The sequence below is a fragment of the Psittacula echo genome, assembly GCF_963264785.1.
Source record: "Psittacula echo genome assembly, chromosome: 3".
NCBI lineage: Eukaryota > Metazoa > Chordata > Aves > Psittaciformes > Psittacidae > Psittacula > Psittacula echo.
Genome location: NC_137736.1, coordinates 54,921,257 through 54,935,485, shown reverse-complemented (window position 1 = coordinate 54,935,485; position 14,229 = coordinate 54,921,257). Strand labels below are relative to the sequence as shown.

The 14,229-nt window shown below is 41.4% G+C and overlaps 1 protein-coding gene across 1 annotated transcript in view; it reads right to left on the bottom strand.

Moving 5' to 3' along the window:
• PRKX (protein kinase cAMP-dependent X-linked catalytic subunit) overlaps positions 1–13,437 on the bottom strand; it is a gene marked incomplete at its 5' end in the record, with an annotated part of 58,059 nt that extends 44,622 nt beyond the window's left edge. The window contains one exon of the mRNA XM_080613257.1: positions 13,254–13,437. Coding sequence (XP_080469383.1) covers positions 13,254–13,437 — 184 coding nt within the window. The remainder of the gene's footprint in view (positions 1–13,253) is intronic.
• Positions 13,438–14,229: the final 792 nt, after the last annotated feature.

The window sequence follows — 14,229 nt, the reverse complement described above, 5'->3', positions numbered from 1 at the left end:
GACCGGCTAATTAGCCACAAAGCCAGCTGACTTTCACATTTCACAGTGTTGCTTCTCTGTTCACTGTGTATTGCAAGCTTTTTTCAACAGATAAAGTATTCAGTGATAACATCACCTGCAGTAAGGTATAATTCATACATATTTCATGTTAAAGAAAATTAAAAATCCTTGCTACATAGGATTTTTGAGATTCTGCTTCTCAATCTGCCTCTGATGTCAGTCAGGGTGAATATTTATGGAATTACACCCTAGCAACATCTTAGCCTTAACTTCTGCTCACAAAATTAAATAATGTACACTTCCCCCCCAAACCCCCCTGAGGAAGGAGAGGAGAAGCGTAATTCCAAAATATCCTTTAGATTTCAGGTCTCAAATACTGTTATTTCACAAAATACATATGATCCACTCAAACTGTCCTATCACAGATTTCCAGAGCATTGTTTTCCCAGAATTATCTCAAATCAAGTCAACAAGGTTGTACTCTGGCTTAACCCACATGCAACAGTGCAGCAGGAGCACTGAAAAATTTAGGCCTATCTAACAACAAAGGCAGAAAAATCATCCCCACTGCCACCAAAATAAATCTAACTTTAATAGTGTTGCAGATAAAGAGCTGAGATAATTCTAGAAACTCTCTTCACTTCATTTAGCATGAAGGATACAGATTATTTTATTAAACACTTAATAGGGATAGCTTTCATAGGCTTTATAGCATCAGTGATGGATGTTCCCTGATTTGTTTCCACTTTCCAACTGATGAAGGATGTAATGCATACAACTGAAATTTAAAAAAAAAAAAAAAAAAAAAAAAATCAACAAACCAAACTTAAAAGAAACACCTTTTTTCCCCCAGAAGAAATGTATTTCCGTGTCTTTTAAAATATTTTGCAATAACACTGGTGTTAGTTCTTTTTTTTTTTTTTTTTCCAGATTCTTTCCAAATCTCGTCTCAGTTACTTTGTTTTCCTTCTAATGGTTCTGTGTTGTAGGATACACTTTCTTTCTCACAGCTTCTTTCCAACTGCCCTTTCCAGAAGGAAAAAAAAAAAAAAAAAAGCATCTAAACCAACTTTAATTAAGGAAAATTTTCCACTAACAGATCCAAGGAATCTATGTCAATCATGTTGTTGATTCAGTATACTTTCCATATCCACCACTTACGAATGTGACAACTGGGTGGGTTAAATAAGGACATACTGCAGAAGTCTTCACAGGCCTTTGAAAGTCACAGAAGTCAGGAAGAGTTTAGTGTCTTCAGAAATCAAATTGAGAGTACCAACATGCAAACTGGAACATTTTGACAAAAGAAGGGACAAATTTAGAAACAGACTGAGGAGCAGCTGTCCTCATTGTTCATTCTCCAGGGACAGACAAGGAGTTACCCACTAATTTTCCTGAAAACAAACTAAAATTTTACAATGCATACTCTGAAGTTATTTTTGGCAGGCCATGCAAATTAAAACTATACAGGCTATCATCTCCTGCACCAAGGAGCTGTAAGAAGCCAATAGCAAGCTGCAAATAAGAGGTCTGAGGCTAGAAGCCTGTCAGTTTTGGGGAAGGTAGCTAGAAGAGTCTGCTATTATAGCATCATAAACACAGTCAGCTCCCAGCCTCTTGATTTTTATACTTGCAATCTTTATACCTATTACACTGCATTCTAATTAGTAGATGGCAAAGTAAAAATCTTACACCCAGTTCAGCTTGTTCTTGAAGAGTCAATGGAGGGATAGCTCTCTTAGCATCTACCGAAACAATTCTGGAGCATTTAATTTACTGACTGGAGCGATACCTGAGAGGCATACACAGCAGTACTAATTAGACATTTTGTTTTAATCCAGAGAGCTCCCTGCACCTTCAACAATAATGTGTCATTACCGTAAATATTTCAGTTTGCTCAGAGTCTCCATATTCTCCAACACAAACAGAACAATATTAAGCAAATGCCAGAATGCCGTTTAAGAAGTTAAATTTTAATGAAGAACCATACCAAAACTCATGAAAAATATTGCATACTGGGCATCTTAAATTGCCACTTTTAATTATTTTAGTAACAAGCCATTATCTCCTTTGCAAGAAACATGTTCAGAAAAAAAATCCCATACCTTGTTAGCCCTACATGCTTTCCTCTTGTATTAGACAATGTCAGAGATTAAATAGACACATTTTCCAGGCAAATTAATGTATTGCATTGATAGCTTTAGTACTTTTCAAAAGTATGCATAATACAATGCCAAATGTACAGAAGAAAAACAAATGCATGCCCACATCATATGTTACAACTGCTAACAATAGTCTATATTATATATCTCTTCTGCCTGGATTTGTCTTTTTGAATAAATACAAATCATTACACCTGAGTTCTTGCAAATTGCATGGTAGAATCAAATTAACAAACACCAGATATGTGATCTTTCATGAAAAATTAGCTCAGAATCAGTCCTTTAAGGAAGTAAAAAACTACCCTAGAGAAAATAAATAATTGCTACACATTCTAGATACTGTACGAATAGTCTGTAGAAACAAAAAACTGCTAAGTGCAATAGATAGCCAATTAAGAACTGTTGCATCCCAACTAGAAGGAACTGCAGCAGGAGGGCCAGGAGACTTCCTTGGATGGATAAGGAGCTGCTCAGGAAAATTCAAAGGAAAAAAGAGGCTTATAGAAGGTGGAAGCAAGGACAGACAGCCTGGGAAGAAAATAGGGATGCTGTCTGGGAAGCTAGGGACCAGGTGAGGAAAGCTAAGGCCCAGTTAGAATTTAAATTGGCTAGGGATGTTAAAGATAACAGGAAGGGATTCTATAGGTACACTGCAAATAAAAGACAAGACTAGGGACAATGTGGGCCCTCTCCGGAAGCTACCAGGAGGACTGGCTACCCTGGATTTGGAGAAGGCTGAGGTTCTTAATGACTTCTTTACCTCAGTCTTCACTGGCAAAGGCTCTGACCACACCACCCAAGTCTTGGAAGGCAGACGCAGGGACTGTGAGAATGAAGACTTTAGTCCTAGAGGATCCGGTTCGAGACCATCTTAAGGACCTGAACATACACAAGTCCATGGGACCTAATGAAAACCATGCACAGGTCCTGAAGGAGCTGGCGAATGAAGTTGCTAAGCCACTGTCCATCATATTTGAAAAATCATGGCAGTCAGGTGAAGTTCCCGACGACTGGAAGAAGGGAAATATAACCCCCATTTTTAAGAAGGGAAAAATGGATGACCCAAGGAATTACAGACCAGTCAGTCTCACCTCTGTGCCTGACAAAATCTTGGAGGAGATTCTCCTGGAAGGCATGCTAAAGGCACATGAAAAACAAGGAGGTGCTTGGTGACAGCCAGCATGGCTTCACTAAGGGGAAATCCTGCCTGACCAATTTGGTGGCCTTCTATGATGGGGCTACAGAAATGATGGACAGGGGTAGAGTAGTTGATGTCATCTACATGGACTTGTGCAAAGCGTTTGACACTGTCCCACACGACATCCTTGTCTCTAAATTGGAGAGACATCAATTTGATAGGTGGACCACTCGGTGGATAAAGAACTGGCTGGATGGCCACACGCAAAGAGTTGTGGTCAATGGCTCGATATCCAGCTGGAGACCAGTAACGAGTGGTGTCCCTCAGGGATCAGTGTTGGGACCGGTCTTGTTCAACATCTTTGTCAGTGACATGGACAGTGGGATTGAGTGCGCCCTCAGCAAGTTTGCCGATGGCACCAAGCTGTGTGGTTCAGTTGATATGCCGGAGGGAAGGGATGCCATCCAGAGGGACCTTGACACGTTTGTCAGGTGGGCTGATGCCAACCTTATGAAGTTTAACCATGCCAAGTGCAAGGTCCTACACCTGGGTCGGAGCAAGCCCAGGCACAGCTACAGGTTGGACAGAGAAGAGATTCAGAGCAGCCCTGCGGAGAAGGACTTGAGGGGGCCGGTCAATGAGAAAATGAACATGAGCCAGCTTCAGTGTGCGCTCGCAGCCCAGAAAGCCAACCGTATCCTGGGCTGCATCAAAAGGAGCGTGACCAGCAGGTCGAAGGAGGTGATCCTGCCCCTCTACTCTGCTCTCGTGAGACCTCACTTGGAGTATTGTGTGCAGTTCTGGTATCCTCAACATGAAAAGGACATGGAACTGTTGGAACAAGTCCAGAGGAGGGCCACGAGGATGATCAGGGGGCTGGAGCACCTCCCGTATGAAGACAGGCTGAGAAAGTTGGGGCTGTTCAGCCTGGAGAAGAGAAGGCTCATGGGAGAGACCTCATAGCAGCCTTCCAGTATCTGAAGGGGGGCTTTAGGGATGCTGGGGAGGGACTCTTCATTAGGGACTGTAGTGATAGGACAAGGGGTAACGGGTAAAACTTAAAACACGGGAAGTTTAGATTGGATATAAAGAAGAAGTTCTTTACTATAAGGTTGGTGAGGCACTGGAATGGGTTGCCCAGCGAAGTTGTGATTGCTCCATCCGTGGTGGTGTTCAAGGCCAGGTTGGATGAGGCCTTGGGTGGCATGGTTTAGTGTGAGGTGTCCCTGCCCATGGCAGGCAGGTTGGAACTAGATGATCTTACGGTCCTTTCCAACCCTAACTATTCGATGATTCTATAAGAAGTCCTATATATCCTAACAGAAAATTAGCATAGGACTTTTCCATATTCTTACTCTTCCTGTATCAAGCTGTAGAACTGTAGAACTTCATGAGTTCATATAAATTTAAATATGTATGCATATATGTGCAAAGCTTTAAGCCGATAGAGAAAGCTGTAGGTGATACTCAAACTAAATATCTGAGAAAGAAATAAGAGCAAAGATTTTACATAAAAATTACTGTTTTAAACACCATAACCTGTTGGCATAAGGGCTATGAAATACACTGCACACCAAATAAAGAACATAACCATTCTACTTATCCTTTGGTATTAAATAAACAGTCTCTAACAAATAGAGAAAAAACTAGAAATCCAGATACTTCACAACATACTCAAATTGAGGTGCAATTTGGATTTACTTAACTACAATGTAGATCAAATTGAGCTGGACTTCCCTGCTCCCTCAACAAACTAACAAAGCTGAGGGTCAAAGCAAGACTTTGGGAATGACTCCACTGACCAGATAACCCAACAGACTAACAATCCATTGCCACTGGCATTATATAGACATATGTTATACCATGCAATTTAGTGACATGGAAATGATGCTTCCTTCATTAATTTTAATGTTTTTCAGTTATAAATAAATAAATAAAATGCATACACTAGCAATTTGTCTGAGGTGAAGCATATCGAAGCAAACCAATTGATTTTCTGGAGAAAAAACGGAAACACATTTACACAGAAGTTACTGTTAATGAATTAATAGACCAGCAGTTAGAGTGCTCCAAGCAGGGATGGGAACAAAAAAAGAGGGCAGAAGAAAAAAGGCAGCCAAGTGGAAAGTTTTCATGAACAAATGCCACAGATCATCGTAATTTAAAACTGGATAGAGAAGTTGCCAGAATTCACCGAAAGAATATTTGAGCATCTACACATCTGAAGAGCAGCTCTGTAACACAAACATCCTCAAACTGTCTTAAAATAGGTATAGGTATTAATACAAATCCTACAGCATGAGCATTACACAGCAGCTCAGGCAGGCTTAGTTTACTAACTCGAAAGCACAGCACTTTAGCAATAAAACTAGCAGTTGTACTGAAATGAACTAGTAACAGTTTAAGTCTAGTTTAGGTATGTCTAAAAAGGAGAAATGTAATTGTGTATTCTACAACGTAGATACATCCAGGAGAGTACATTCTGAATATTTCTAGCATGTCAGGATTTGCAGTTTCAACACTATTTACCCTGCTCCAGTCATCTTGGGCCTTTCAGTGAAAGAGCTTAAGTATTTAAGTAGAACAGTTATGTTGCTTAAATTAAACTTCAAAACCACCAAATTCAGAGTTCAATAAGACTGTGGCATTTAAAAACATCTAAAACCAAAAACATAAATTAATCCTCATAGTAAGATTGCTATTTTAGTATTTTCAAAATGCTCTTTAGAGTAGAACAACGTGTTTTCTTTAAGTTCACAAGAATCTTTCCAAAATGTTAAGTCTGTATTATTTTCAGAAAATTTTAATTATTTTATACGTATCATCACTGGGTTCAGGACAAAACTGCTCACAGAAAGACTTTATTTTACACCCTGTTCCCCTAACTCTTTAGAAGAAAAATATGACTCACTGCTTCAGAGGTAACATCTTCTCAAACACCACCCCCTGTAGATCCTCAAGAAACAAGTCCTTTATTTGCCAACTTACAGTCTTACTATCACAACTGAAATTATTTCAACACCCTTGAAAAATACATTATTTACATGAAATAAAAAGGTAAACATGACACAAAGGACAATAATTCTAACATTTCTTTTACCAAAATTAACAAAGCGAGGCTACAATTATCCATGGAAATATATGAATAATGAAATCAATAATGAAACTGACAGTGTTTTTTTAATATTCTCTCATTCTGTAACATCCCACTCACTTTTGAAATATAGCGTGTTTTGTTAACTGATATCACAATTCACCTGTTTCCCAGGTGAATTTCCTTAGCACTTTAAATTTACAGTCTCTATAGTAAAGAGCCTGTACCAAGGGAAAATCTCTGATCCACCTTCGCTACTTAAAAATAACAATAAAGCAATATGTATTTAAAATAAAAACTGGACCACTGTTATAATGTGAAGTGCAAACAGCAGTTAAAAGAATGCTGTATCATATACCTCTCCCCCCTATTTTTTTTTTTTTCTAAAAAGGGACACATTTGTTAATTCATTTGCAAGATAGTCTTCTGATGTGAAAACAGAAATACAGTCTAATTTTGAGAACTGCTCTTCCCTAACACCTGAATATCCTAGGTGCACACTAACACATAGCACTTCAGGAAATTTTTACTTACCAACATCTTGGAAGCTGCTAAAAAACCTCTAAAACTGTGTAGAAACGGCAGAATGCTTTCCCAAGTAAAGACATTGTGTTAAACTACTCCCAAGTAGTACAAGCTAATGCTGAAGATGTTTTATACTTACAAGTATCAACAGTAAGGGAATTCTATTTTTTAACCTAAATTGATTTGCTTAAGAACAGCTTAAGACAAGCCCTTGCAAGGTAAACACAAAGTTTTCATCTTTTACTTCTCAAATTTTACTCTTCTTTGCTGTATACATGTCTATGTACTACTTTTGTTTGTTATGAGAAACGTAAACTCCACCACCTTTTTTCTTTCTTATGATAAGAAAGAATTTTCTATACTTTCTTATGTATATTGCATGACGTCCTTAAAGTGGACCAAACCAGAATTAAATGCACTTTAGCCTGGGATTCGTTTACCTAAGTTTTCAAAATGTAAAAGCCAAACCATAAAGACATCGATCTTCAAAATGCTGCTCTCCCTGCGCACTATAAACAGTCCAGACATGAAAACTCAGGAACCTAAACACAGAAAAGGTGAGTCAAGCCCTAATAACCTACATGCTGTCAACCACCAGTACTTTTAAGTCCATATTTCCTCTCTTTGAAGAAGTGGAAAGAAAAACAAACAAACAAACAAAACCCAGATCCTTATTTCTCTTTAAGTTTTCTACATTTTTCAGTTTGGGCTGACACATGATGCTTTATGGGAGAATTTTTCAACACTATCTTCACCTGGAACATGAGTTTTATTTAAGTATAAAGTTGGCAGGGGGAAGGTGTGGTGTTAGGTGCTTTTGAGTTTCTGGGAGAGGAATTTTGCATGCTTCTTATTTCTGAAACATCAGCACTAACTGGGTTCCAGATTTTTTGATTATTTGCATTGCAACAGGCACTTTTGGGCACCTCTGGCTATTTATAGGACTTAAATTATAGGACTTAAATTATTTATCTTCAAAAAGTATATTCAAGAGTTAAAACTCATTCTGTAACACACCATTCAAGATCAAAACATCAGAGAAAGAATAGTCAATTTCTTTCTGCAATGAGTTAAATATCTAAATAAGATTAAGACAAAAGACACAGGCAAAAAAAGCAGGTGTCAGGCAAACACTAGCTATTTACCTCAACACTGGTTTTAAACACTGAACATAGAAAAGCAGAAATGTGAACTTTCAATTTTCACATGTTCAGACTTCTTCCATATACTCTCACTTTTCTGACCTTTCTGAAATATAAAAGAGAGTATTTGTTCCAATCCATTTTCTTCTAGCCTAATGAGAACAAGAACTTTATGGGAAAGAACCTGTTGCTGCCTCCTCATAAACATGCTACTAAAATTCACCTCAGCAATGGGTAACAGGAAAAGCAAGAGAAGAAAGCTGAGTCACACCTGGTCCTTTTCTCTCTAGAACATCAGCTATAACAATACTAAGGATTTATTTTGAGACAAGTATGATCTTGTGGGAAGGAAAAATGAAGCAAGAAAGGCTGAAAAGAAAATCCAAGTCGTTTGGCTTTATGACTAAAGTCTCAAGGATGTACAAATGTAACGGTGAATTCAGGTCACCATTACAGTCACAACATTCAGACTATGTTTTCTTTCAAAACTTGTGGTATTTAAGGACACTGCCAAGTAAAATCATGATTATTTATCATTTCAGTATCAAGAAAAGGTAACAAAACAGAAAAAACAGGAAAAAATGCTCACATGCCCCTTAGAATATAACATTGTAAATAGGTGAGGACTTCAGTAGTGAAACCAAAAATAACACTTGGTAAGAAACAGAACTAATCTGAGCCTCTTCAAAAAAAAGAAAAGTAAAGAAGCAGATGGCTATTCTGGTGCAGATTTTTTTTTTTACTTGGCCTAAACACAGGGAAAAGTGTCTGTAATGTCCTACACAGGAGCAGATTCCTTCTTACAGCATTAGACTGCAGTTCTGCACCTACTGTCCTGCTGATCTAATGCCATTTGAAATATATTTGGCTAGCATATTTTGTATGCGAACACAGTGAAATTATGTATTTAAAAATATGTTGTGCCTCATTTTTCCTAAGCACTTTTTAAAATTTTCCCATGCTCATAAAGATTAAAATACTGGTTTGCCCAATTTTCTATTCTGCATTAGCTTAGTGTAAAGCATTTCATGGGAACAGCTGTTTAAAAAAATCTTTTCACATGAAAACACTATTATTAAAATATTTCAATCAATTGAATATATTTACAAAACACAATTTACTTTTATAAAGCCTGCTGTGGACTTTGAAAAATGGGTAAGAAACAGGTCTCACAGGAGAGATGGCAAGAATAAGTTTGCCATCTTTCCCCTCCTGGAGCTATCTTCCTTCCCCTTTCCCTATTACCAAATATTTAATTTAGGAATGTAACAACTGTTCTCCCAACTTCACCTACTCAAAACTGAAGAATTATCTTCTGGTTTTCTTGTACTTACTTATTATTCTGTTTACCTGAATTACTTCTTCATGATGGCTAAATTAAAAATTTAGTATCTCACTTTCTGCATATATGTCAGGAGTCTGACTGCAGTCTCTCTGCCTACTGGAATAGGAAGGCTGCTCTTGTTAAATAAAAAGGATGACTCAGAAACTATGCCACTAGCGTTCACGGCCTCACTCTCTCCCACCAACCAGATCTACAAAGAGTTTGAAATAAGTTCAGATAAGTATGGGTGGGCCATCAACTTTCAGCAGTTAAGCTTCAATGAACATACAAATTTTTGCTTCTGTGCAGCACAGAACTACCTCAGTCTTGGCACAGCTGAGTATCTAAATTCAACTGAGATTCACAGAATGTTTCTGAGCAGCAGTTTCTGAGTGTGCCACACAAACATTCGTACTTCAACTTCCTTTGACAGGAAAATTAATTCAAAAAGAGAAGTGGACAACCAGGCACCTTCAATAGCTCCAGAGTAAGAGTACTCACCTTTCATGCAAGAGGACTAGTTAAAAAAAAAATACACCTCAAACTTTCAAAGCCACATATTCAACCCTCAGGAAGTACCCTCAATGAAATACTCTTCCTGTTCAACCTCTCTTAGCGCCAGAAAACAGCACGCACTCTGCTCCTGTGCCCTCTCCAAACCTGTAACTGCACTTCATCAATTAAATATTAGGATACTTCCCCCAAAAGCATACCTGTACCCTAGTCTCTGCTCTCAGTTCTTTTAATTAAAGGGCCTACAAACACCAAAACAAAGGTTGAGTACAGGGATTTTGGGGGGAGGTAAATGTCCTGTCAATCCTCACGAGGCACTGATCTCTCCTTTTTGCTGCTTCTTTCCTCACAGTGAGTTCTTAGCTAAACGAGGCAGAGTGTCCAACGCAAATCAGAGATGACACATGCAATCCAGCCTGCATTATGGTGGTTGGGCTAGTCCTCTTAGCCTATGAAAGATATTTAAAACAGTAAAACCAGGTACTGCTTCCAATTATTTATTTTGTTAGTATTATTTTTACATTAACTTTATTCCATCCTCCAAGAGAAGGGGCCTTAAATCAGGGATGACCACAATCTCACAGACACCAATGTAATTTTGTTACCTTAAATATTACCCATGAACAGCTGTAACAGAATGGAGCTCAACTCCCTATTTTGCCACTTTCTCAAGTTCACAGTTTCCAGGGCCATACTGTTTCTAAGCCTGGGTATGTCTATAAGCAACAATGATTCTCTAGTAGAGAAGATACCAGAACTTCCTGTCATGTAATTTCTGGGTATCCCTGTCTCCACCACAAACATCTCCATGTATCTCAGATAGAGCACATCACTTTTGAGAACATGAGCAGAAAGAAAGCAGCTATTCTTATCACAGCAATCAAACTGCAGATGACTCTAAATTGCTGTAGTGAAATTGATGACAATACATTAATCTCACCTATCTGTGCAGGAAGATCAAAATGGATGATAGGGTTATACTGACTTAAACCACTGCTAAAAAAAACCCCTGTAGATATACTCCTTCAGTACATGTGTTATAAACCTAAACTGTATTTAACTAACTTAATTAAAAAAGGTTTAAGACAAGCAAAATTGAGTTTTCCAAGCTAAACTACACATCTACATATTATTCTGCACTGATTTAACTTAAAGCCCATTTAACTCAGGAATGCAATGTAGCATGTTAGTAGGTGCATACAGAGCCGTCCAACCTCACAGTTACTTGCTCATATCTCAGATGCTCTATAGAGACATCAGCAGGGCACTAGATCTTTTATACATGGCCACTCAGAGGTAGGTATACATGTGTTCAGTTTCAGTATCACTTTGGGGCTCCTGTATTGCTTCCTGGTCAGGAGCTAAATTCCTTTCCTCCTCATAGCCTTCGACTGAGGTGCACAGGCATCTCATAAATTCATTTTAAAACCAACTTACAATAAGTCAGCTCAGTTTTTTTGATAAGGTGAGGCCTTGTGTATTTTTTGCGCACATTTTTATACTCTCCAAGTTTTGCATTTTGTTTTCCTTCTCCCTACAAAACAATCAAACTACATTTCATAGGAAATTGGAAGAATAGTCACCTTCTCAGAGTTACTCAAGAAAAGTAGAAACAAAAAACTCAAGCTGGGGAAGAGTGATGGAAGGGAAACTATTCTTTAAGTATTCTGTCAGTGCCCTGATAGACAGCTATCTGCTCCTTTTACATTCTTTTTCCTCCTCTGTGTCTTCATATGAAGTAGTCACACTTTTTTAAAGTCTCTTTTTATACTTTCCGGAATCACAACTTTCTTCTTCCTTAACATTTAAGGAGCACCCCGAAGAACACTCTAAAAAGATACGCTGTATAAAACTGACACCAAGATTACTTCCATGTTTCTTCACTGGCCTCAGGAACATTTCCATGACTATTACGCTTTCTTTAAAAATTACTACTTTTCTGCAGCCTGTGCTTCACTCGAAGTCATAACCATCTGTGATGACAATTGTATCCAGAGCAGTTAGTCATGATGCAGCAAACAAGATCGACCACTTCTAGTGAAAAAAAGGACACTACCAGCCTTTCAAGCAGTCTCTTCATAATCTCAGTTAATTTATCAATAGAATGCCTGTTCACATTTCAAACTGGAAAATTATCTCAAAAAAACAATGCACCTTCAGAGAAGATAATGCAGTCTTCAGTGATCGCAACATTCTCAGGCCTTTCCAACTCCATTTTTAAAGACCTATTAAAACCCACAACTTCACTTACAAAAGAGTTCAAATCACACCTTTCTGGCTAAAGAGATCTTAGGGAAATTAAGAATTACAGCACTTATTGAAATAAATCTACCCAAAATAATCTCATAAGCATAAAGAGAAAATAAATAAATAAAACTTCATAGTTGAACATACAAGCCTTCAAACCAGGTGCAAAAATATATGCAACTAAATGTACTATGTTCAAACACAATGCCCAGAGAGAGTCAATATGAACAAATGCACATCACCACCAGTGTCTGAAATGCCAATTTATTAAACACATGCATTTACTCTGCCACACCGCTGGTTAGAGGCAGCTTTGGTAAGTGTGGCAGATGGAAGATGCAAACCTTGCCTTGTACCAACATTCTATGCATGCAAAGCATCTTTGCATCAAGATTCAAGGCAACGGCGTGTTGGGGATGTGAGAGATACTTAGCTATATTCAGTTAACTTGTTTGATCTCTTCACTGGCCTAACAACTACATTTAAATGATGATTTTTTTATCGTGATGCAGGTAAATGAAGTTAAACCAGATGAATCAGGTCTTTAGGCTTCAGTCGCAACTGTCTTCGTCTCACAGACGGGCCAAACCCGGTTACCGGCTTGTTCAGCTGCAGATCAAAAACACGACCTCGCAGCCAGGGACGCCGACACAGGCCCCGCTCCAGCACCTACCGCCGGGCAGACAATGCCCCCAGCCTCCGCAGGCTCCAGGCACTGCTCCACAACTGCACGGAGGCTGCGGCGCGTCTTCCCCGGCCGCGCACCACCACCACGGGGACCCTCGCGGCCCACAACACCTACCGGCCCCCTCCCCAGCGCCGCTCCTGCGCGTGTGAAGAGACGGATAGCCCCCAACGGCACCTGCCGGCTGCTCAACAGTCGACGGTCCAACCCCGCTGCTTCAGTACGGGCCCACAACGCCCAGCAGCGGCGGCTCCGGGGCGCGGAGGGTGGGGGAAAGGGAGGACGGGGGAGCACCCAAAGAGCGCTCGGGAAGAGGACGGGGACAGGCGGACGTGGGGGTATCCCTCCCGCCCGGCACAGCGCAGGCAGACACCTAGGCAGCTCCTTTGTTCCTTCCCGGTCCCGCCGCCTCCCTGCACTCACCCACGGTGGCCAGGGTCTCCAGGTCCTCCAGCTTGTAGGCAGCGGGCTCGGGCGCGGCAGACAAGCCGGGACCGGCGGGGCTGGGGGCCGGCGCGGAGGGCTGAGGCGCGGCTAGCCCCGTTGCCGCCGTCTCGCCGCCGCTCTTCGCCCCCATTTTGGCTTTGGCGGCGCTGAAGGCGTCCATGGGGCCCCCGGCCGCTCAGCACATGGAGAAGGGCGAGCCGGGTCGGCGAGGGGAAGGGGGAGGAAAGGAAGCCGCGGGGACGTAAAGTTTCAGTCTTCAGCAGGCAGGGTGGCTGCTCCCCAAGGCTGGACCCCTTTCCCGCTGCCGCCTCTGAGGGGGCGCGGAGCCCTTCAGCATCGCTGTCAGCCGCCGCGCCGCCAGCCACTTGCAGCAGGGACCGCCAAGCTCACAGACAATGGCGAGGGTGAGGCCGGCCGAGCCGTGCAGAGCCGAGCGGCTGGCCGCCACGCGCGGATCAGAGAGGCGGGGTTTGCCTTCCTGCCGCTGCGGCACAGTCTCGCAGAGGGCTGGTGGGGCGGGGACGGGGTGGGGAGAGGAGTGGCGTGGCGCTGCCGTACGCCGGGAGTGTGGAGCTACCTCCGCCCTTCGCCGCGGGTACAGCGCGGGAAAGAGGGTCTGGTAACGGCGGTGGCGTTTTGCCGTCCTTCTTCACCGCCGGAAGGTGAAGGCGATGCGGGGTGGGTGGGGGGGTGACGCTGCCCCCAGCCTCCCTCAGCGGGGGAGGGTCCCGTCTGCTCCCTACAGGAAGTTACTGTCCGTTCCAGAGCGCGTTCCTGTCTCACCTGGCTTCACGCGGACAGCTCTGGGAAGAGCTGGTTGTTCCCCGGAGCTCGGGTTCGGGTAACTCGGGTGTTTCAGGGTTAGCCACCTCGACGGCACATTTCAAAGGGTTTCTCACGAGTAATTTTGCTCCCTGTTTTAAAGTAGGTGTGGATGTCGCAACGGCCTCGG